Source organism: Tamandua tetradactyla, chromosome 13 (assembly GCF_023851605.1).
Source record: "Tamandua tetradactyla isolate mTamTet1 chromosome 13, mTamTet1.pri, whole genome shotgun sequence".
In the NCBI taxonomy this organism is placed as follows: Eukaryota; Metazoa; Chordata; class Mammalia; order Pilosa; family Myrmecophagidae; genus Tamandua; species Tamandua tetradactyla.
Window position 1 is genome coordinate 56,132,693 of NC_135339.1, and position 22,888 is coordinate 56,155,580.

At 39.9% G+C, this 22,888-nt stretch overlaps 1 protein-coding gene across 1 annotated transcript; it reads right to left on the bottom strand.

The window, feature by feature from the left end:
- Positions 1 to 1,640: 1,640 nt before the first annotated feature.
- LOC143654032 (cytochrome P450 2C9-like) lies at positions 1,641 to 20,052 on the bottom strand. The gene is made up of 9 exons (XM_077125492.1): positions 19,647 to 20,052; positions 17,942 to 18,104; positions 13,852 to 14,001; positions 11,024 to 11,184; positions 9,652 to 9,828; positions 8,067 to 8,208; positions 7,031 to 7,218; positions 3,722 to 3,863; positions 1,641 to 2,280 (listed from the first exon to the last, which is right to left on the bottom strand). The coding sequence occupies exons 1-9, from the start codon at positions 19,812 to 19,814 to the stop codon at positions 2,099 to 2,101; spliced, it is 1,473 nt and encodes a 490-aa protein (XP_076981607.1). The 5' UTR covers positions 19,815 to 20,052; the 3' UTR covers positions 1,641 to 2,098.
- Positions 20,053 to 22,888: the final 2,836 nt, after the last annotated feature.

A 22,888-nucleotide genomic window follows, 5' to 3' on the forward strand; every position in this document is an offset into this window, starting at 1 on the left:
GATGAAAACGTTGAATTACACTATCTTCCCCCGAAATATGTTCTTAATCATTTCCACTCAGTATGAACTGATTGCAAATAGGACATATTAAAAACGTTGTTTATAATTAGGGCATAGCACAACTTATTGAATGCATTATGAAGAGAAAATCACAGGAAAGACTAAGAGGCTGGAGGTCACCAAACGTGGAAGAGATCAGGGAGGACATTAGCATTGTCATGTGGCAGAAAAGCCAAATACACAAGGATAGCAAACAGCCAGCCCAGATCACCACAGTCTTAAGAAGAAAGCATCACCTTACTGAAACCTTGAATTTGGACTTCTCCCAGCCTGAAAATCAGGAAGCAAGAAGTTCCGGTTTAGCAAATCCGTTTTGGGGTATTGGTGATTGCAGCCCAGAAACCAAACAGAGATTGACTATAGAGAGAAATTTTGTTGCTTCAACAGAAACCTAAACACACTCTTGGGGGTTATAAAATTCTACTCCTGTTCATGCCCTTTGAGCTATTTTGTGCCCCTCTATTAACTGCAGTTAACTGTCTGGTTTATTACCTACCTATTAACTGGAAAGAACCCAGTTTTCTTGCACAGTGTGTTAATGCTTAACTTCTCACTTCTTCCAGGTTCCTTGGATATCAGCTTACAATGCTCTAGAGGGAACATTCCCATGTATTCTCTCACCCTCCTGAGAGAACATCACGGAGAACTAAAGTGTGATAGCCCATATCCCTAACAGAACTCTAGGTTGCCTTGTGCCTGATCAAGCCCATGATTTGAAGTAGCACTGCAAGCTAAACTCAACAACTTAACATATTCATTGAAGGTCTCATTACCACATCAGACAAGATTTCTCTTGGCAAGCTGCTTGACTGAGTTGCTAAGGAAGACTAGCATCCCCTTTTGAAGAAGCCAGATCCTAAAACAACTGACCATTACTGCCAATGATCCTAAGAGGTTCAACTGGTTTTCAAGGAACAGTAGCATCAGAAATCCTCAGTGGACCATTCTTAAATGATGCTTCACCCCACTCAGATCTATGACCCTCTGAGTTGTTCAGTGATGAACAAATATCATAATCTTGAGCAAAAGGGGAGACTTACAGTGTTGAATTTTACCTGAACCTTGTGATACAGGAAAACAGTGTAAGACAAGAAATCCGCTACCCACTAGGTTACTGTCTAAGATGGCCTTAACTTCTCCTTAGCTTACCTAATCTTTACATAAGCTTCTCCTTGTATCTAGGCCCCTGACCTCCCTCACCTTGGCCTTTGCAGAATCCACATACGACATGTTCTACCTGGCCTCAATAGCACTCAGGAGATGATCTCCTTAATGGACACACCCAATTGCTTGACCTCCCCCTTCAGTACTCTTCCCTTTGCTCATCCAGTTCTTGAAAACTGTCTAGCCCCTTACTTCAGGGAAACTGTGTTCTCTCTTTCTTAGTGACGATAGCCTTACTGGTGACATCCTTTCTGCTTTGAATAAAGTGATCTTTCCCAGTGCACTGAGCATAATTGTTCAATGCACTTTTTGCTTCAATAATAACTAGGCTTGAATTTTGGTTAGAAAGGAATAACATACAGGATACATGATTAAACAATAGAAAAAGATGCATTATTACACTGTCATATCTGAGATGAAAAGCATTTAAAATATTTATGGGATGTTTAGGCAATGACATTGGTGGGAGAGAATGGGTGAACCACTAAGGGAGAGCAAAATATCTTAGAATAACTTTTTTCCCATTATGTAACCTCTCAATATGTCCTTAGATATTGTAGCCACTCCACTAAACCTTTTATCTTCCTCTCCAATCAAACTCGCAATTACCCAAGGAAACACCCAGGAAGCAAAATAGTAAGGCAAATGGTTTCTAACACAAAGGCAGAGGTTGGAGTATAGGAAGTAACTTTGGCAAGTGAAAAATCAGGAAAATATCATTAACAGAGGTGAATATTTCATTAGATAGTTAATGATGATGGGAAACAGGGCAGGAAAAGAATCCAGAAAAGGTGTCCAAGGTAGTGGGAAGCACAACACCCCCGAGGAGGGGTAGCTGCAGACAACAGAACACACGCAGTTAGTCTCCCCTTCTTCAGGCAGGAATGAAGCAGAGCTGGAACAAGGGTGGCACTTGGACTATCCCAGTGGAAGCTGGGGTGAGGTCAATGTCCTTAGGCTCAACCAGAGATTTCAGGGTGAAATTCTGTAAAATGGTGGTCAGGAATAAGAACAGCTCCATGCGCGCTAGGCTCTCCCCAGCACAAATTCGTTTTCCTACAAAGAAAACAAAAATTATTTTCTCTTTGAATCCTGTTTCTGAAATGGCACCAGGTGAATCCCCATAACTATTTCAAGAATTACTAGGTGAGTGTGTCAGTGGATGTGTAGATGGATGGATGGATGAAAGGATGCACTTCCTGATCTTAACTCCTGTAATATTTGCTGAATGCTTGCCCAACAAAAGGAATTTAAATCAACATTCACATAATGAAAATGTTCAACTACTGTGATTTGGGCCTTCCAGAATGACCCACATGTTGATCTGTCAAAGGGATGGAGCAGTAGACAAATGAAAGGGGCTGTGCAATTGTGTTTCTCCTTCTATTTCTGGAACAGAATTTAACAAAAGGTTCAAACCTCTCCCGTGATTTCTAGAGGTCTTGTCAAACTACTCCACTCCCCTATTTAACCACTTTACATGGCTCTCCTTACATAGTCTATAGGATTAGTTTCAAATTGTGAGGCGTTCATATTCTTTCCGCTGTCTTAGAGTCCATGCTCTTTCCTTCCACTCTTCCTACCCTCTACCTGCAGGTACAGCCATATTCAGCACTCACCAATTCCCAAATAAGACGAGTTGTCAAATTAATCTCATTATGTTCTCTTTGATTGAAATGCACAATTCCCCTCCTCTACCCCTGCCTTCAGGACACAGCTTAAATTTCATTTCCTGTCCTGTGTGAAAATCTTTCTGACTACCTCTGTCAGCTAAAACTTTTCTTCTCTGGGTTTTCTTCAGCTTCACTTTAATGTTTCCACTGAAGCACGGATCAGCCCTAGACATAATCCTCCTATTGTTTCTTCATCTCCCCTGCCGGAATGTCGCACCAGAGGGCCGGATCTGTCCCAGTTTTTTGGTATCCACAGCATAGAGCCCAAATCAGGCACTAAATGCCATAGAGTACAGGAGACTCCCTGGTCAGAGGTTCAGTCTGAGAGGCCACTGTAGAGGTGGGCCCTCCAATAACCAGGTAGGATAATCACAGTTGGTAGAACATTTCAAGGTTTAAAGGTCATCACAACTGTCCTGCCTCACTCACAAGGGGCTGGTCTGACCCTTGAAGGAATGTTCTGACCCTACCTAGAGCTTAGCCTATGGCAGCCACATAGATGGGTCTCAATGAAGTTGATGAGGGAGCTCTCTCTTCAGAGCAAAAAGAAGGGCTTAATAGTGCTGAGCTCCTGAAAAGATCATTGTGGAGAGAGTGCAGTTACTCCAGACTCCTGCTGCCTTGCCTTTGTTAGAAATAGGGCCAGGCCCCAAGGTAACACTGAGCTGGTCCTATAATGAAGAGGTGTCATGAAATAAGAAAGAGCTGGGGCAGTGGGAATGGTGCTTAGGATTACTATAGAGAGCAGTCCTGACAACCCCAGAGAACCCCTCCTTTTCTTCAAAAGATCTATTCTTTCAGATGGATAAAAGAATTAGTCTTGCCTGCTGAGAAAGCCATGAAGTAGTCACTCTTCTTAAAGTTTCCACTTTCATCCAGGAAGTGACCAGGGTCAAACTGACCTGGGTTGGGGAACTCTTTGTTGTCATGCAGGACAGAACTCAGTGATACTAAAACAGTTGTTCCCTGGAATGAATAGAGACACTTCATTATAAGGAGCACACGGAGCTGCAGGTATCACTGAAAATCACTAGCCCAATATCCTTAATTTATAAATAAGGAAACATATTTCCAAGTAGAAGAAGCAGCATTCCCAACCCTGTAGAACAATTAAGCACCAGAACCTAAACTATACCCCAGGTATCGTGGGTTCAATTAGAGAACATATTCCCCAAACTCTCATTCTGTATCTCAAGATAAAGTGATTTCTAAAAAGTCATACAGTCAATTAAAATAAGACTAATCAATCCAATACGGAAAAGAAAGCCTTTCAACAAATGGTGCCAAAACAATTACATATCCACATCTTCAAAAAGTTTATCAACTGATACCTGACACCATACACAAAAATTAATTCAAGATGGACCTAAACGTAAAATCTAAAACTATAACATTCCAGAAGAAAGAATTAGAGAATGTTTGTGACTTAGCCGTAGACAAACTTATCTTAGGACACAGTAAGCAGTACCTATAAATGCACAAATTGATGAATTAGACTTTTCCAAAATCAAAATTGTCTGTTTGCCAAAAGATATTGTTAAAAAAAAAATTAGGTGGCTCAGTGACAGAATTTTCGCCTACCGTGCCATAGAACCAGGTTCAATTCCTGGACCCTACCCATGCCCAAAAATGCAAAAAAAAAAAAAGGTAAGTGACAAATGGGGAGAAAATATCCACAATACATATTTAACAAAGGATTGGTATCTAAGATATATAAATATCTCCTATAACTTAATTATAACAAGACAAAAAATTTTAAAATGGGCAAAATACTTGAAGAGACACTTCAAAACAGCAAGATATTACCAATAAGTACATGAAAAAATGTTAAATATCATTAGCCCTTAGGGAAATGGAAATTAAACCTTAGCAAAATGCCTCTACACACCAGCCAAAATAGCTAAAATCTAAAAGACATACAACACCAAATATCAGGGAGGATGTGGAACCAGAACTCTCACATATATACTTTTTTAGTATGCTGTCGGGTGTGGTCACATTTCTTTATTTTTCCATGTTAGTATCTCGTAATTGCAGCACCATTTGTTGGATTTTGGTTGTTTGTTGAATTTTATTTGTTTTTGTTTGTTTGTTTTGGGAGAAGTGCATGGCCAGGAATTGAAATCGGGTCTCCCACATGGCAGGCAAAATTTCCACCAATGAACTACACTTGCACCACCTGCCTATATACTTTTTGAAGTATAAAATGGCACATTCAAGTAGGAAAATTTCCTATAAGTTTCTTAGAAAACTGAACATACCCCTAATGTATAGTCCAGCAATTCCAGGCTTGGTAATTACCCAAGAGAAATGAACCAATTGAAAGACGTGAGAAAGAACAAATTATTCAAAATGTCCCTATACTGGAGACAGTCTTGGTGTCCACCATCAGGAAAATGGATAAATAAATTGCAGTATATTTATGCAATGGAAAATCAGTCAGCAATACCAAGAAACAAAGTATTTATGCATGCCATAATATGTATGAATCTCAAAACTCTTATCCTGAATAAGAAGCCTTACACTTCTTGGCTAAATACTTACTATGCTGATTTGAATCTCTTATGGACCACAGAAAGCCATGTCTTTAATCTTCATTCAGGATTGTTGGCTGAGAGCATTTTGATTGTTCCCACAAAGATGTGACCCACCCAGCTGTGATTATTAACTTTTGATTAGAGGGAGATGTGACTCCACCCATTCCAGGTGGGTCGTGATTAGTTTAATGGAATCCTTTAAAAGAGGAAACATTTTGGACAGAGTCCCCTTTTAGAGCTATGACACAGAGATCACACTGCCCAAGACCTTTGGATATGAACAAGGAAAGTGCTCCTGGGGAAGCATCATGAAACAAGAAACCGGGAGAGAAAGCTAGCAGATGCCACAATGTTCACCATGTGCCTTTCTAGTTGAGAGAGAAACCCTGAATGTCATTGGCCTTCTTGAACCAAAGTACCTTTCTCTGGATGCCTTAGATTGGACATTTCTATAGCCTTGCTTTAGTTGGGACATTTTCATGGCCTTAGAACTGTGGACTTGCAACTTAATAAATTCCCCCTTTTAAAAGCCACTCTGTCTCTGGTACATTGCATTCTGGTAGCTAGCACAGTAGAACACTCACATATGGTAAAATTCTACTTAAATGAAATTATACAGCTATTCTTTGGTTAAAGAAAAACTCACGAAGGTCTTTGGGTAGAATAGAGACCAAAGAATGGGCATGAGGGAACAGTCTAAGATGGCAGTAATTTTTTCTATGTTTTGATAGGGTTCTGAGTAAAAACTGGTGTATACATTTGTCACAATTCATTGAAAGACACAAGTGTGGTTCGTGTAGTTCATGGCATGTAAATTTTACCTCAGCAGTTAAAGACAGGACTTCAAACAAATAGGAAACTGTACTAAATGATACCACACTGAAGCATTTACAGGTAAAATAAACTGAAGTCTTTAACATACTTTGCAATCCATCAAATATAACAATTATTGAAGGATGCATATAGAAACAATGAGAAATATGTGACAAAACAAATATAATACATGTTAGCTGTAGGATCTGAATAGGAGAGAGCTACATTTTCACTGTATAATTCTTCCAAAGTATCTGTTATAGTATATTCATAATAAATTCATGGGGAAAACTTTTAAAAAGTGATCATATTTTACATACTGTTTTACCTTCAGCTCTTTTCAGTTAGCATTGTAGCATAAACATATTTCTCTTTCTATTAAGAGAGCTCCAGATCATCCTCCAAATAGCTGCATAGTATTCCATGACATGGGTGTACCTCCAATTGTGGACACATGGAATTGACTTTCATACATGCTAAATATGTGATTCTCAAATAAAGTAAATAGTGGGTATATATTTTACAACTTGTAAAATGCCATGTATTCAGAGGATATAAAAATTTAAGAAGTTATCAAGAGCTCCCATATCCAATTATTCCAGGCACGATGAAGTTAAGAAACAGACATCTGCCCAAATCTGTCTTCTAGCAATGTCCCCTCAGTGACTCACTCCTCCTTCCATTTTGTTATAGTTGAGAACTGACTGAATTCTTGCAATTATATTGTGCCAATGGGCACTTCAAGTGCTTTGGCAGGGAGTGAAGAAAACACACTAGACTAACCTTGGGGATGAGATACCCTCTAAACTGAGTGTCCTGTGTCACCGCATGGGGCAGGCTGGTGGGAAGGAGGTCAATGTATCTCTGGATCTCGTGCACCACGGCGTCCGTGTAGGGCATACTGCTCCTGTCCTGCATGCAGGGGCTGCGGTGTCTCCCAACCACATGGTCAATCTCTTCCCGGACTTTCACTGATGAGACACGCATAAAAATCAATGGGAAAAGAAGAAAACACCACTTTCCCAAAGACTCATAATGCAGTGTCTGTATATTATTATTTGCAGATCAAAAGCTAAATTGAACTTTTTAGGCAAGTATGGGGTTCATAAGACATACACAGACCATCTACCCATCAGAAGAACACCTAAAGCTGGACTGGTCTGTAGGAGCCAAGGGTTTAAAACAAGACCTGCAGAATTTGTTGGGAGCAGCTGGCTTCAAAGTAGTGGCAAGAAATTGAGGCGACAGTAATTTGCTTAATGGAAAACAGTCTGGGAGAGAGAAGGTTTGTTTTGTCTTAGCCCCAGGTTCTTTGTGGTCATCGTAAGTAAGTACTCTGTATTCTCACCAGGTGCATGCATACTCTTTATCACGTGAATCCTGCAGTATATAAGCAGGAACCAATTAAGAATAAGTTGTCTGATGTCTCTGGTCTGTTATCACTGAGCTTCAGACCCCCTGAACCCATCTTTGTTTGTCTTTTATTCTTTCTTTCATTCTTTCTTTCTCATCATTCTTTAATATCCTTCGAGCTCCGTTTCATAGGAAGTAACACTGGTCCTTTACCTTACTAACAAATACCCACTCCTACAGCAATCTGTGCCTGCCCCAGGCTCTTTCCCTTGGAACAAGACCTGCATCACAGCTGAGAGAGTTGTCACTTTTCCTAAGATCTACACATTTTTTTCCCTCTCTGTTGTAGTGTGACTTTGTCACCATTGGGAACCACTGAACAGATGAAGCTGGAGATATATAAATTCACATAATGACTCTTTTCTACGTTGAGACTACCATGACTTGCTAATTTCTACTGTCATACCTGTGACCTCTGGATGTTTCAGCAGCAGTAGGAGTCCATATCGCAGGGTTGTGCTTGTTGTCTCTGTCCCAGCCACAAAGAGATTACTTGCTGTGATTACCAAGTTCTCAATGAAAAATTTAGAATTCTGAATGTGCTTTTCCTAGGAATAATGTGATACAATTATTTTACAACTTAATTTGCCAGCATATTAAATCACAATTCATTTAAAGCTACTCAGGAGTGTCAAATTCAGCAAAGCTAAAAATTGGAGAATGTAATATAAGAAGAAACTGCTGTTTTAGCCACTCTTCTGAAATTGTCATTATTTTCTATATTACAAATTTGCCTTTAAATCTTCTGTTTCCCCCGCTCTTCTTCTGTTTTGGAAATATTTACTTTTTTAAATGTCCTTTGTAATTATTTTAGAAGGACTTGTGATGGAAAGAGATAAATATGTGTGTTCAACTGTTACATTGTGACTGTGAAAATTCAATTTTAATTTCTCACCCAACTCTCAACACACCCTCACACACCCAGACTTGGTTTACATAATTAAATGTGATTATTAAAGGAATAAATATCGTTTTTGACAATGAAATATAAGGGCAAAGATGTTGGTTTCACACGTCCTCCTTCTTTCAATATGCATGTGAGGATGAGGTGGGACACTATGCTAGGAAAGTTGGAGGAAAAGGGAAAGCATCCAGGTACCTGACGCTATTACTGAGGTATTGAACTAGACTTGGGCATGATGCTATGGGAGGAACACACCTGACACGCACAGAGTCACTGGTTCACTTGACACCTTCAGAATCAAGCAGGCTAAGCAAGCACAGTGTTATTTCAGCTTCTACCACATTCTCTGCATCCCCAAACTTGTGAGTATTTCCATCATGCCAAAATGAAAAATAATCTAGCTATTCCTTAAACTTTATTCTCCCAGAACTCCATATTCTTCAGAACACCAGAAATAATTTTCCTCGAACACCTCCATGGTTGTTCAAACTGTTATCTAAAAATAATCTAAGATTTCCAACCAGGATTCAAGTTTCTTCAAAAACACCAACCTCTGACCAAACTCCTATTTTAGGAAACCCATTTAAACCTCCCTCTTCCATCCCTTTGATAGCCGACACCTCTGGACCTCTATTGCCCATGTCACTGGAAATCCCCTCGCCTGTTCCTCATTTTCAATTTACATCCTCATTTTCTTTCAATTTCCTTTCAATACCTTATCAAAGCTAGGTATATACAAGTAGACGTCCTAGGCTATGCTCATTGTTCTTACTCTCCCACACACTACCTCCACTCATCCATGGGTAGCATATTGAACTGCATTTCATAGTTATGCTCATTTCTCCTAAAGAGTACAATGTGCTTGATTAGAACTACCTTTCTTCCATTTATTATCAACACATCCAGATTAGGCACAAGGATTCCTAAATTTTAACCATCCACATTTTAAAACCCATGTGATGCATGGCACTGACCCTTCAGCAAGGTCTAACTACTTATCAAGTAGTGTTTACCAAGTAAGCTAAATGTACTGGACTTCTTAATGAATTATATAACCTTGATAGTCAACCATTTGTTCACATCCTACCTTTTCCATTTGGATCAGGAAACAATCAATGAAGTCTTGAGGATTATTAATATCCAGGGATTCTTGGTGCTCCTTTACTTTCTCCAAAATAAAATTATGTAAGTAATCACTATTTTTAAAAAGCTTGTTATGAATTCCTGGGAAGAAATGTGTGACGAGGGAAAACATGTTGCAGACCTAAAAGGGGAAAATCTCATTTATTCAATGAAAATATCAAGCACAGCCATATATACTAACCATTATGCTAGGCAATGGCCTATTGCTTGAGAGATAACCTCATACTATACACACAAAACAATTCTGTACACTGACAGAGAATTTAACGGAGGAATCATACTAGATGATTTCAGACAATGTCATTTCCTTCAATCAATTTTCACATTCCTGCAACGACTTTTCACAGCAATCCTGAGTTTCAGGATGGTAGCAATTATAGGTGATCCAAATTTTGCAGATAAGGACAGAATCTAACCCAGTTGGGAATTTTTTATAGTGCATAAAATTGGTCACTGCTCCTTCTACTTCCACCAGGCAATCAATAATATCATAGTTTAAAAATGAGAAGGGTCCAAATATATCACAAATTGGAGCTCCATACTTTATACTTCAGTTGTCCTTGGACCAAGAGATTAAGTGATTACTATAAAGTCACACCATTAATTTAAGTTTAGAAACAGTGCGAGACATGGTATTTCAGCAGAGGGTAAAAGTGTGATATGTACCTATAATTCATACTCACACTCCACCACTTGAACATCCCTGAGCCAGATTTCTGGACCCCTGGTAGCTAGAGCACCGGCTATAGCATGTTACTCTCTAATCACATTTTCATCCTTATATAAGTATCTGTTGCCCAAAATTCCCTTTTCTCCCCATCACAAAGTAGGGTGGGCAGTCCTGCATTACAACCAGGTAGAACGTTGTCCCTGCTTCACAGTAGAAGAGTAAAGACGTCTGATTAGATGACCTGTGAGGTGTTCACAGGGATTGGATGCTCACTGAGGACTACAGGCATGCACCTGGAGAGCCCAGAGCCATCTATGTGGACATGGGGACAATGGACACAGTGAAAACATCACTAAATAGGGAGCCAGTGGACTTGGCTCCATCCCTACTTTCCACTCGAGCTTCTTGCATGACCTACCTTAAAACTTTGCTTAGCATTTCTGGGCATTAGTTTCTTCATTCATAACATTCAGGGATTGGAACAAATGATCCCCAGAGACTTTCCAAGATGTATACTCTATCACTTTAAGCCCTGAGCAACGTTTTGTTGTTCAGATACTGTATATCACAGCTTGGTCCATGAAGAATTTTGAACTTTCCAGTACAAGAGTATAAACAGTTGCTGAAGAAAGGGTCTTAACCTCACCTGGATCCATGGTGAGCTCGCAATCTTGAAATTCTCATTGAATTTGCCCATTAAATTAAGAAAACACTCCGCACTATACTCAAAACGATTTTTAAAAATGATGGAGCAGATCACATTACAGGGAGCACATGCTAGGATAAAAGTGGGATCACAGGGAGAACCTGAACAGAACGAAATAGTGTTATTAATCAATACAAACAATAAATCGAACATGTCCTTTTACCCGAATAACTGAACTCATTGTTCCATCCTAAACAATGTAATAATATTTTCCAAACATCCAATTAACTCATCTGACTTTCGGGAGTGAATCTAGGGTAAGATGAGTGAAACATGCCTCTTGAGTACAAAAATTATGGAGGCAGTAAAATCTCACCAATTAAGAAAAAGAAAAAATCAAAATTAATGCCAAAATAAATGTCAAAGTGAATATCGACAATTTTTTGTCTGCTTAATGGTCATATTTTTCATAAGATAAAGGTAGTTGTAATATTTCAAACTGAAAACTTGGTAAATGAAAATTCACAATTTCAAGGTAAATATTTTATTTATAACAAAACAGAATTGATCCTAATTTTACTTTCTTGAGTTTAAAGGAAGCAAACTCATCAATACTATCTTCATAAAAACAATTAACCATTAAAAAAATAATCATTAAAACCTGAATATAGGGGTGGACGTATTTTCTGTTGCTTCAGGCTCCAGTATGGCTCAGCCTGGCACTGCTGACTTACTCACACTATCTGTAACCCTGTGAATCTGCAGGCAAACCAAACACATATTAAGTGAAGCTATTTTTAATATCGCTTATGTGGATAAGAAGATGGCAGCAGAGGGAGCTACTTCTCCCACAAAAACAGCTAGCCGACAGGCAGAAACAGTCTGAAACAACTGTTCTGGGGCTCTGGAGGCCAGGAGAGCACTCCACAGCACTCAGGGAAGAGCGGGACAAAGAGACTGAGAAACTGCGGTAAAAACTGTGAGTAACTTTTGCACAGCAGCCAGGTGCCCACACCCCACTCTTGAGGAAAGACAGCAGGGGTCTGGTCCCTGACTAGTTCTGCAGATGGAAATGGACATCAAAACTCTTTTCTCGAAGAATGGGGTGAGAGAGAGTATGGCTGAGCACTGATCACGGCTTTTGATCAGCAAATTGAGTCTCTGGGTCTCAGCTCTGAACTGCAGTTTCAGTCCGCCCTGCACAGGGAAGAACAACCATTGTTGAAACCCGCCCCTGATAGAAGCAAAGAGATGGAGGTTTAAAGATGAGGGCTTCCCAACACTGCAAAATTCACTGAAGTCTGCCATCTGCTGGGCCAGCCATGAAAGTGCAGCTCTGGGAAGCTGATCCAAAGGCTTTAAGGCCCCTTTCCTGACTCCGCTCAGGGCTTTCTGGCACTGATCTGCGTCCCCTTCGTGGGTCCCTGCCCCTGCCTTAGCTGGGAAATCCTCCCTGGGAAAGTTCTCTCCAGTGTGACCCTTCTCCCACAATCTGCCCTCCAGGTAAAAGCTGCTAGAGCCAGACACAGTGAGTTGTTCTAAGTTGTCACATTTGGCCATCATTTGGGTTTTTTTTTTTTCATTTTACAAATGAACTAATTTAGGCAAAAATGTAGTAGAGTGAATCTATAAAATGACATTGTTGTGAGCAACTGCTCCATAACCTGAGATGTAAAAGAACTAATTCTTACAATTCACACATGTAGAAAGAATTAGATGACTTGAACTATATGCATTGTGAAAAAACTATTAGACATTGAAGAGGTAACTGGACTTGTGTCAGCGTCCCTTCTAGATCATAAAAAAAAAAAAAAGACTGAGCTTTTAAAAAAATTGTGTATTACCAAAAAGAGATATTTCGAGAGGATTTGAGACATTTCTTTATGTTTCTCAGACGAAAACCTTCCTTTCACCCTTTCTTCTTACTTATTTAGTAGAAGGAATTAAAACCTGAGGATGGGGACATTTGAATTCCAATATGATGCCCAGAATCACCGAACGAATCAAACCTCAGGTGCCACTGGAAGCTCAACAAGAGTCTTAGTGTTGGCAATAGGAGGGAAATAATCATACTAATGTTCTCACTCATAATAGCCATACAAATACAGTTAAAAACAAAAATAATTCAGCAGAACTGACAACAGAGTTAAATTTCAAACAGTGAGGAGATGGTAAGTTCTAACGAATAGCAGATTAAATGTTATGAAAACTAATATTCTTACACCAGTATTATGCATGAATATCTTTCATAATTTTCCATGTTTTCTTGAAATACATGAAACAGAACAGTAGTGAATAATTAAAGCACTTACATTACTAATTCATTATTTTAAAACTACACTCTTCAAGGATAGCTCTAACTTGTCTGTTTTTGGAAGATCTGTGAGCTTAGAATGGTTTTTACATTTTTCAGTGGTATATTTTAAATAGTTACAAGTCCAAAGTTACAGAATACACACATGATTGCCCTCATTTCACTTCTTGACTCCAAGCCTAAAATTTTTACTTGTTGGCCTTTTATATGTAAATTAGTAGCTAGCTGGCACAGGATTTTCTTTGCCCCTGTTTTTCATGATAATTTATTACCATCAGGATATTTTGAGTGAAAAAAATCAAAGTTTGGATAATGAAGCAATTAAATGAGGCTTTTGTATCCTCACTGTTCCTACAATCACTTGGGCACCCACATAGAGAAGCTTCCTGCTCCCCAGCTGAGGGCTAACTTAGCCAGTCCTCAGAAAGGTCAGGAGCTGCTGCAGTTCTTCCCAGGCCAAATCAGAGAAGAGATGAGTGTGGTGAGGTCCATGACAGAGAAAGGAGTCACCCACCGTTGGTCTTCCTCAGCTCCTCCACAAGGCAGCGGGCTTCCTCCTGGACGCGGTCCTCGATGCTCCTCTTCCCCATCCCGAAATTCCGCAGGGTCATGAGCGAGAAGCGCCGCATTTGCTTCCACATTTCTCCACTGGTGAAAATGATTCCTACCAGGATTGGAAACAGGAGAAAATCCTCCCTCAAAGGTGTGGGGGTCAGAATAATGGCCCCCACATGTCTCCACCTCCTAAACCTGGAACCTGTGACTATGTTACCTGACACGGCAAAGGGCTTTGCGGATCTGATTATGTTACGGCCCTTGAGACGGAGAAAATATCCTGGTTTATAGGGTAGGTGTAATCTAATCACACGACTGCTTAAAAGCAGAGAGTTTTTGCCAGTTTTGGTTAGAAGATTTGCCTATTGAAAAGTCGGATACATGGAGACTTTAAGATAAGAAATGTGTGAAGTTTTAATCCAGTAATTTTGGGGTAATTTGTATTAGCAGACCTAGAAATCTAGTACAATATGGTGTTCCAGGAAGGATCCTAGGAGGAAAGACCTGGCTGGGATGCCCATGCGCCATCCTCTGCCAGAGCTGCTCCAAATGGCATTTGTAATGGTCCCACCACCCACAGTACACACACATACTACAGGAGGCCTCTTTCCTCCATTGTCACATTTGAACTTCACCAAACCAAAAATCAGTACTATTGTCCCCATTGAACAGATGTGACTCTGAGGCTCAGACAGATAATGCCCTGCCCAAGATCTCACCATCATGATGGCTGTGAGAAAAGCACCATCAACTCTTAAACAAATTCTGTCCTGAAACTGGTCAACAGAAATTTGCACTGGTGGAGGATTTGCTGCAGGGAATTTTGCAGAGAAGGGGTAAGTCCTCAGACCCTTGACAAAGACATTTTGCTCTTACTCCAAATTCTTGAATGTGTAAGAGCCAAGTGAGCTTCCTTGAGGCAGGAGAACAGGAAATTTTGCAGGACACAGCTATGAGAACTCTATGGAAGAGCAACTCCCATCTCTCCTCAGCTGTCAGGACCTGGGCAGGTTCACTAGGGATCCAGGTCTGAACAGTACAACCAGCTCCGACATTATCATGTCCAGTGCTGTCCTGCCTACAAAACAGGGACTATCTCATTCAATCCTCGAAAGAGTCCCAGTAAGTGGGTACTATTATTATTCCCAGTTTTACATATGAATGTGTAAGACAGAGAATCATGAAGGAACTCACCCAAAGTTACACAGCTACATACTCAGACCAGATAGTCAAGAAAGCCATATAGGTGGACTCGAGGGTCTGCCTTGTCAACCATGGTTATTGAATGCCAGTTCCAAAAAGAAGGGAAACTGCTTCATGTGACCATTCAGATAACCTGGTCCCACATCCACCCTAATCTGGACTGACCAAATGCCCATTTTAAGAACTTTTAAGGCTACTTGCTTTGGTCCAGACCGCATGGTAATTTTTATTCATCTTTTCATAAAAGATGATCTAAGACCAGGTCAGGGAAGTTCCAGGACTTACTGTATTTGGTGTAAATAACTTCAGTGTAAATAGCCTGCAACTATCACAGCTCTCATTGGTCCAGTCTAGGGGCAGGGAGGGGTACTTAAGGGAGGCACAAGATAACCTCCATCCTTTCTCTGGTCATGCCCTAACATTCTTTGCTTCTCCTTAATCCTCTCCTTCTACCTCTTTATCCTTATTCCTAATTGTCCAAAATTAAAAACAGAGTTATATTTTTCCATGTTTTGAAAGGGGTCTATCATCTTTGGTGAAAGATGGTGGAGTAGGAAGCTACAGAACTCACTCCTCCTACAAAAACAGCTACTGGACCCACAGAAACCATCTGAAACAAGTGTTCTGAGGCTCTGGAGGCCAGGGGAGCACTCTACAGTATCCAGGGAGCAGCATGACAAAGATATTGAGAAGCTGTGGTTAAAAAAAACCTAGTAACTCTCTCGAAAGTGGTAGCCAGTAGCCATCCCCCTCTCGCGAGGTGAGCCGCCTCAGGTCTGGCCCCTGGCTGGCTGCTGCAGACAGAGAGAGACCTGGAAGCTCCTTCCCAGGAGCGAGAATGGAGTTGTGTGTGTGGCAGTGAAGGGAAAGTATAGATGGCAGAGGGAAAGTATAGATGGCAGAGGAAAACGTTATCTGAGGAGGGCTATCAGCTGGTCAGAACAGGAAACTGCAGACAGTCTACTTAACGGGAGAAACATTTGGAAACCACATTTCCAATAAGGTGTTTTCTTTGTTTATTAGTTTGTTTTGGATACAGTATGGGGGGGTCACATTTCTTTCATTTTCCATGTGAGTATCCCCTTGTACAGCATCATTTGTTGAACTTGTGGTTGTTTTGGTTTTTCGTTTCTTTGTTTGCTTGTTTGTTTGGGAAGTACACGGGCTGGGAATTCAATGTGAGTCTCCCACATGAAAGGCAAGAATTCTACCACTGAACTAAACCTGGACCCCCACCAAGAAGGATCTGTATATGATCCAGAATATACAAAGAAATTCTATAACTCAACAATAAAAAGCAACTCATTTTAAAAATGGGCAAAAGGCTTGAATAGACATTGCTTTCCAAAGAGCAAATACAAATGGCTAAAAAGCACATGAAAAGATATGCAACATCACAAGCTAACAGGGAAATAAAAATAAAAATAAAAGCCATAATGGATCATCATTTCACACTTACTAGAAAGACCACTATTAAAAAATAACAAAAAATTACAAGTTTTGTAGAGGATGTGGAAAATTCATTCATTGGCAGGTCCTCAGGAAGCTAAGAATAGAATTGCCTTATACTCCAGCAATCGGGCTATTAGTTATATACCCAGAGAACTGAAACCAGAGATGTGAACAGATATTTTCACACCTACATTCATGGTGGCATTATTCACAACTGCCAAAAGATGGAAACAACCCTGGTGCCCATCAACCAATGAATGGTTAAATCAAGTGTGGCACATACATGCCATAGAATATTATTCAGCTATAAGAAGGAATGAAGTTCTTCTACAAGGGAATATTATTCAGCTGTAAGAAGGAATGAAGTCCTGTTTCATGTGACAACATGGATTAACCTTGAGGACATTATGTTGTGAAATAAGCCATACACAAAGAGACAAATATTGTGCAATTGCACTGCTATGAACTAATTATTATAAATAAAGTCGCTGAGTTAGAATCTAGAATAGAGGTTATTAGGAGGTAGAATGTGGACAGAGAGTGGGGAACTGGTGCTTATTTGTGCAAAAATTCTAATCAAATTGACCGTAAACGTCTGGAAATGGATAGGGGAGGCAATGAAACGTTTATTGTGAATTTAACAGCACTGAACTATGTGTATGAATGTTATTGAAAGGGTAAGTTTAGGGTCATGTATGTCACTAGAAGGAAAGCTAGAGGATAAAATATGGCACTGTAGAGCACAGTGAGCCCATTGTGGATGATGGTTGTGGTTAATAGTACAAATAAAAGAATGTTCTTTCACGAACTATAACAGGTGTCCATCACTATTACAAGGTGCTAATAATAGGGTGGTATGGGAATAATATGTCCAATGTAAACTATGGGCTATAGTTAAGAGTAACATTTGATATTCTTTCATCAATTGCAACAAAGGTACAAACCAATGCTAAGGGTCAACAATAGGGGGTAAAAGGGATATGGAATTTTTCTTTTTGGAGTAATAAAAATATTCTAAAATTGATTGTGGTTATGGATGCAAAACTCTGTGATTTCATTGAGAGTTATCGATTATATACTTTGGATGGATTGAATGGTATCTGAATATATTTCAATAAAAATGCTTATTAAAAAATCTTGGGGCACAGTGTGATGGTGGCTCAGAGGCAGAATTCTCACATGCCATGATGGAAACCTGGGTTTGATTCCTGGTACCAACCCATGCGGAAAAAAAAAAAAAAGAAGGAAAGAAACTAAGTAAGAAAAAAATCAGTATTCTATTAGTGGATTGTTTCCTGCTGTGTGGTATTCCGAGATTTGAATATGAATTTAATCTGGGTTATGTATGCTATTACTACACACACACAAACACACACACACACACACACACCTACCAAGTCCTTTGTGAGTTTTTTCTATCACTGAGGAAGTTCCCCTTCCAGAAAACTCCTCTCCATGGTCAATCAGAGCTTCCTTCACGGCTTCATACCCATGCAACACCACGGAGGGCTTCATGCCCAAATGCACTGTGAACACTGGGCCATAGACTTTGGCTAGCTGGGAAACCAAACAACAGGGAAAACGTTAATCACAAAGGCATTTCTTTGGCCTGAAACGGTTGTATGTAATTCAGATTGATATCCCTTTGTACCACTCATTTCTTAATCGGCACCCACAATATCAAACATTTCTTTTATATACAGACCCCACAATCTGCTATTCATGGAATGCACTTGGTACAAACCCTATTCCAATCATGCTTTTAACAAACTCCCAAAATAAGGTTATCTATCCTTATACTACATATGACAAAACCGAGATTCAGAGAGTTTATGGATCTGTCCCAGGGCCATAACTCTAAAAAGTAGAAAAGTACAATTCAAATCCTGTTTGGCCCAACTAAAGCCTAAGGAATGTGTCATCTCCTGGTGCCTGCTTGGGAACCAGGGCCCAAGCTGACAGTCCAGAATCATCAGGAAGGGCTTTCAAAATGCTTCTTGCTGGGCTCTGGCCCTGGGAATTCAGATTCAGTAGAGTTATGATGATTCCTATAAAACTCTATTTTAAATATTCACCTAGACACAGTTTGAGAAACCCTGGTGGCACCAACACAGAAAAAGTGTGAGGACAGTGATGGTTGTTTAGTTAAATGCAGCTACAGGAAGACCAACTTCTTCCTTCCTCCAGTATCTGAACCCCAGAGCCCTCTGCACGATATGTCACCCCTGATTGATTGGCTCACTTCCTCTGGCACTAAAGCCTGGCTCTTTCCTTGATTTCAACCATAATTTTCATCTTTTGAAAAGTTTTCATGACAAATCTAAACAAAACAAACTGCTTTAGAGGCAGTCTGAGGAAATGGGGCTAGGGATGTCTTTGCAAAGAGATAGCTTTTAAAATATTTTAAGGTGTCATATTAAGACTTACAGCTGCATATACACAAAATCGCAAGAATAATGCATCCACATTGAATTGGAAAATCATTACTTGTGTAATTAATATGTGCCAAGCAATTCACCACACCCTTTATCATTAAAATCCCAAATGGATGATTGCCGGGGAGAGGCAATAAAAGGTCTTATTAATATAAAAGAGTGTATTTACTGTACAGTTTGTAAACAATAATGATTGACTTAAAGTCTGATTTCTTAATGTTATCACCATGCCCCCAGGAATTCTACACAATATCAGTGATTAAATGCATCTCCCTGCTGGGAACACTGTTCCCAACCTTCCCAGCTCCTTGATACACCACTGCAAGAGGAAATACAGCTTTCTGAACAAAACTGCACAAATCACAGAGACTGCCATTCCATAACCATGGAAAAATGATTGAAAGCAAAGCCCTAATATGGCCATTTCACAACTTTACTGTTTCTATTCTTTTGATCCAGGCTTTCTATGTCTTACTTCCTACAAACCACATTACTTTATTCAATTACTGTTGACAATGACAGGCCTGAAAATTAACATTATAACTGCTCAGTAATGCAATGATCTATTTTAACAACTGGCCTCTAGGAATACATTTCATTTAGCAGTGCAGAGCTATGATACTTTCCCCTTCCAAGCCCCTGGAAGAGCGTCAGGCATACTTACATTGCCTAGGGATTTGCTGAGGTTCTTCAGATTTAACTGGAGGAGATTTCCAATAATTGGAAGAGGAGTGGGGCCAGGAGGGAGCCTCCCTCTCCCATAGCTCTGTTTCAGGAGTGAAAGGAGGAGCAAACACGAGAGACACAGCAGTAGGACTAAAATTGGATCCATCGGAACGTTTCCTTTCTCCTAAGGCAGCTGGTAAGCTTGGAACTGAATGCCTTATAAACACCCAGTGCCCCCTTGACCTGTGCTCTACCAATCATTACAGTGGCTCATCACCTACATCAACTTAGGTCTTTTCCAAGTGGACTTTGGCTGGCCATTAAATATCAAACGAGTGCATCTCTACGAATTTGGAGGAATTATAAAGTACAGAAGATTTTATTTAAGAAAGAAAAAGAAAACCTGTTTTTCTCAGAAGAGAGGTTTCAGTTGAGTGGATGTTCTTGAGTGACCCAGATACCTGCTTTCAAACACCCAAAGTATCCCAAATATTATCTGGATTTATTGAAACTCAAATGTAGCTGGAGTAGTGTATATTCATTTGCAAAATCTGGCAGCTTTAGAGAAAAGATCAGGTATTGATATATCTATTAATAATCTTCCAGGTGATTGCAATATGAGCCAGGATGAAGAACCACTAGAAGAAATGACTATTTTTACTAAATGCTACTATTCTGAATTCTTATGATGACATATTAGGATGAGATAATATTTAGGGCAAAACCTGTGATTAAGCCCTTGCTTTAAAAATAATGGTATCTTCCTCTCATGACTTCAGCTAAAACTGTAATACCTTCTCCTTGAAAACAGATATCTTTTGAAATATTTTAAGGTGCTATATTAACAGTTACAGTTGGATATATATAAAAAATAGCAAAAATAATGCTTTCACGCTGAATGGGAAAAATCATTTTTTGCATAATCACTGTATGTTAAGCAATTCTCCACATACTTTACCACTGAACTCCTTAAATAAACCAGGAGGATTAGGATCGTTGTTTTTTATTTTATAAATGAGAGGGAAATATGCAGATTTTCCCACTGACAACTAGTACAATGCAGGGATCTGAACTAGTCATTTGGGCCCCCTTGAAGGGCACCATCTAATGCATCCTAGCTGCCAGGAAGACAATATAAGTAAACAAAAATCATCAGTTACAATGAAAGTACCACCCACTTATGCCTTTCACACCAAATGGGAACCCCTTTCTGATACACTGGGTCACAAGCGCTCCTAAGAAGCCAGACAAAAAGGCAAGGGGCTGATTGCTCCCTTCCCCATTGTACTTGGGTTGAAACTAGCTCAGCCCCATTACGGAGAGACCTGGTCAGAGAAAGTCAGCGGGGAAGACTGAGAGACAAGGGCTTTTCCCCTTCCGAATGTCCTCACCCCACCCCATCAATGACTTCCGTAAACCAAGCAAAAGAGGTTCTAGGGGAACAGCACCGTGTGGCCCTAGTTGGGACATGGGAGACAGGGACTGCTCCCAACACAGCAAAGGCACAGGACACCACCACGTGCAGACCTGGGAGACAGCATGAAGGACCCTGAGGAGTTAAATGTAACACCCAACACTTCACACCAACCTCCTAATGGGAACACAGTTTTTTGTTTTCAAAGTTTTTTTTTTTGTAAAGCACTATCAGATTTGTTTTCAATCATTTAGAGAAATCATTTTGAAAATACAATACTACTTTGGCATTTTCAAAGTGTTTTTATCACCTATTACTACAAGGAACTGGGCAATGTACAAAGCATTTTGACATCCTTTATATCTCTTTTAGTGTTCACAATGGTCACCTCCATAAAACTATAACCATTTTTAGAGTTGATGAAAGAAAACCTCAGGTGTTCAATGCCTTCCAAGAACATTCAGTCTGTGGGGAGCAGAGTTTAGGCTTGGACCCCTTCTCGGGACTATTGGATTTTCCAATCCTAGTAACACATTAATTTAAGAGATTGACCAATATTTCCTGAGAATCTTATCTAACTCAGTATTATATAATTCACTATGAATTGTAACTTTCAAAATAAACAGGAACTGTTAAGAATGCAACATCAGTTGGTTAAAAAGTAATTTACAAAAGTTTGGAAAAAAACAAATTCACTAATTCTCTTTAGAGCAGTCTCTTCTTCCCTGAGTATTGAGTCTCTGCTCTGGTTTTCTCTTGTTGAAGTGGCGTTCCCTCAGTATCCTATCACAAATATTTCACTACTTTAGGGACCTCAGAGATACTCTAGTCAAATCCCTCACTATCATTATTAAGTAACTGCTGAGTTGGCAAGGTGAAGGAAAAACAATGCATCAGAACAAGGTCTTGTACCAGAATCCGGGGTTCTAGCTCCACACACTGCATTGAGACCCTCAGCCACTTCCACAATCTGCTCACAAGAACCCAACAGCCAACTACAGAATACTGGAGGTTTCTGGAAAGTCACTCTAGTGTATGTAACCCTTGTAGAATCTTATAAATTGTCCTAAGTGTTCTTTAGGGATAGGCTGGAGTGGTCCTGGTTGGGGGTTATTAGCTTATGATAGGTAGCAAGGTCTAACTAAACTCGAATAAGAACAACCTCCAGAACAGCCTCTCGACTCTATTTGAACTCTCTGCCAGTGATACTTTATTAGTTATACTTCTTTTCCCCCTTTGGTCAGGATGTAATTGTTGATCCTATGGTGTCAGGATCAGACTCATCTCTGGGAGTCACCTCCCATGCCACCAGGGAGACTTTGACCCCTGGATGTCATGCACCATGAAAGGTGGATCTATATCTTTTTACCAATCTGTCCATATCCTGGATAAAAGGAGCATCTAGACAGGTTTTCACAATCACATAATCACATTATAAAAGTTATATCTTCATATAACAATCTTCAAGAATCAAGGCTATTGGACACAACTCAACAGTTTCAGGTATTCCCTCCAATCACTCCAATACACAATAAATTAAAAAGGATAACCTACAGTGCATAAGAATAAACTCCAGATGACCTCTCAACTCTGTTTGAAATCTGTCAGCCACAGAAACTTTATTTTGTCTCATTTCTCTCTTCCCCCTTTTGGTCAAGAAGGCTTTCTCATTCCCATGATGCTGGATTCCAGCTAATTCCCAGGAGTCCTGTCTCATGTTGCTAGGCAGATTTACATCCCTAGGAATCATGTCCCACACAGGGGACATGACTCACCTGCTGAGCTGCCTTAGAGAGAGAGCCCACATCTGAGCAACAAAAGAAGCT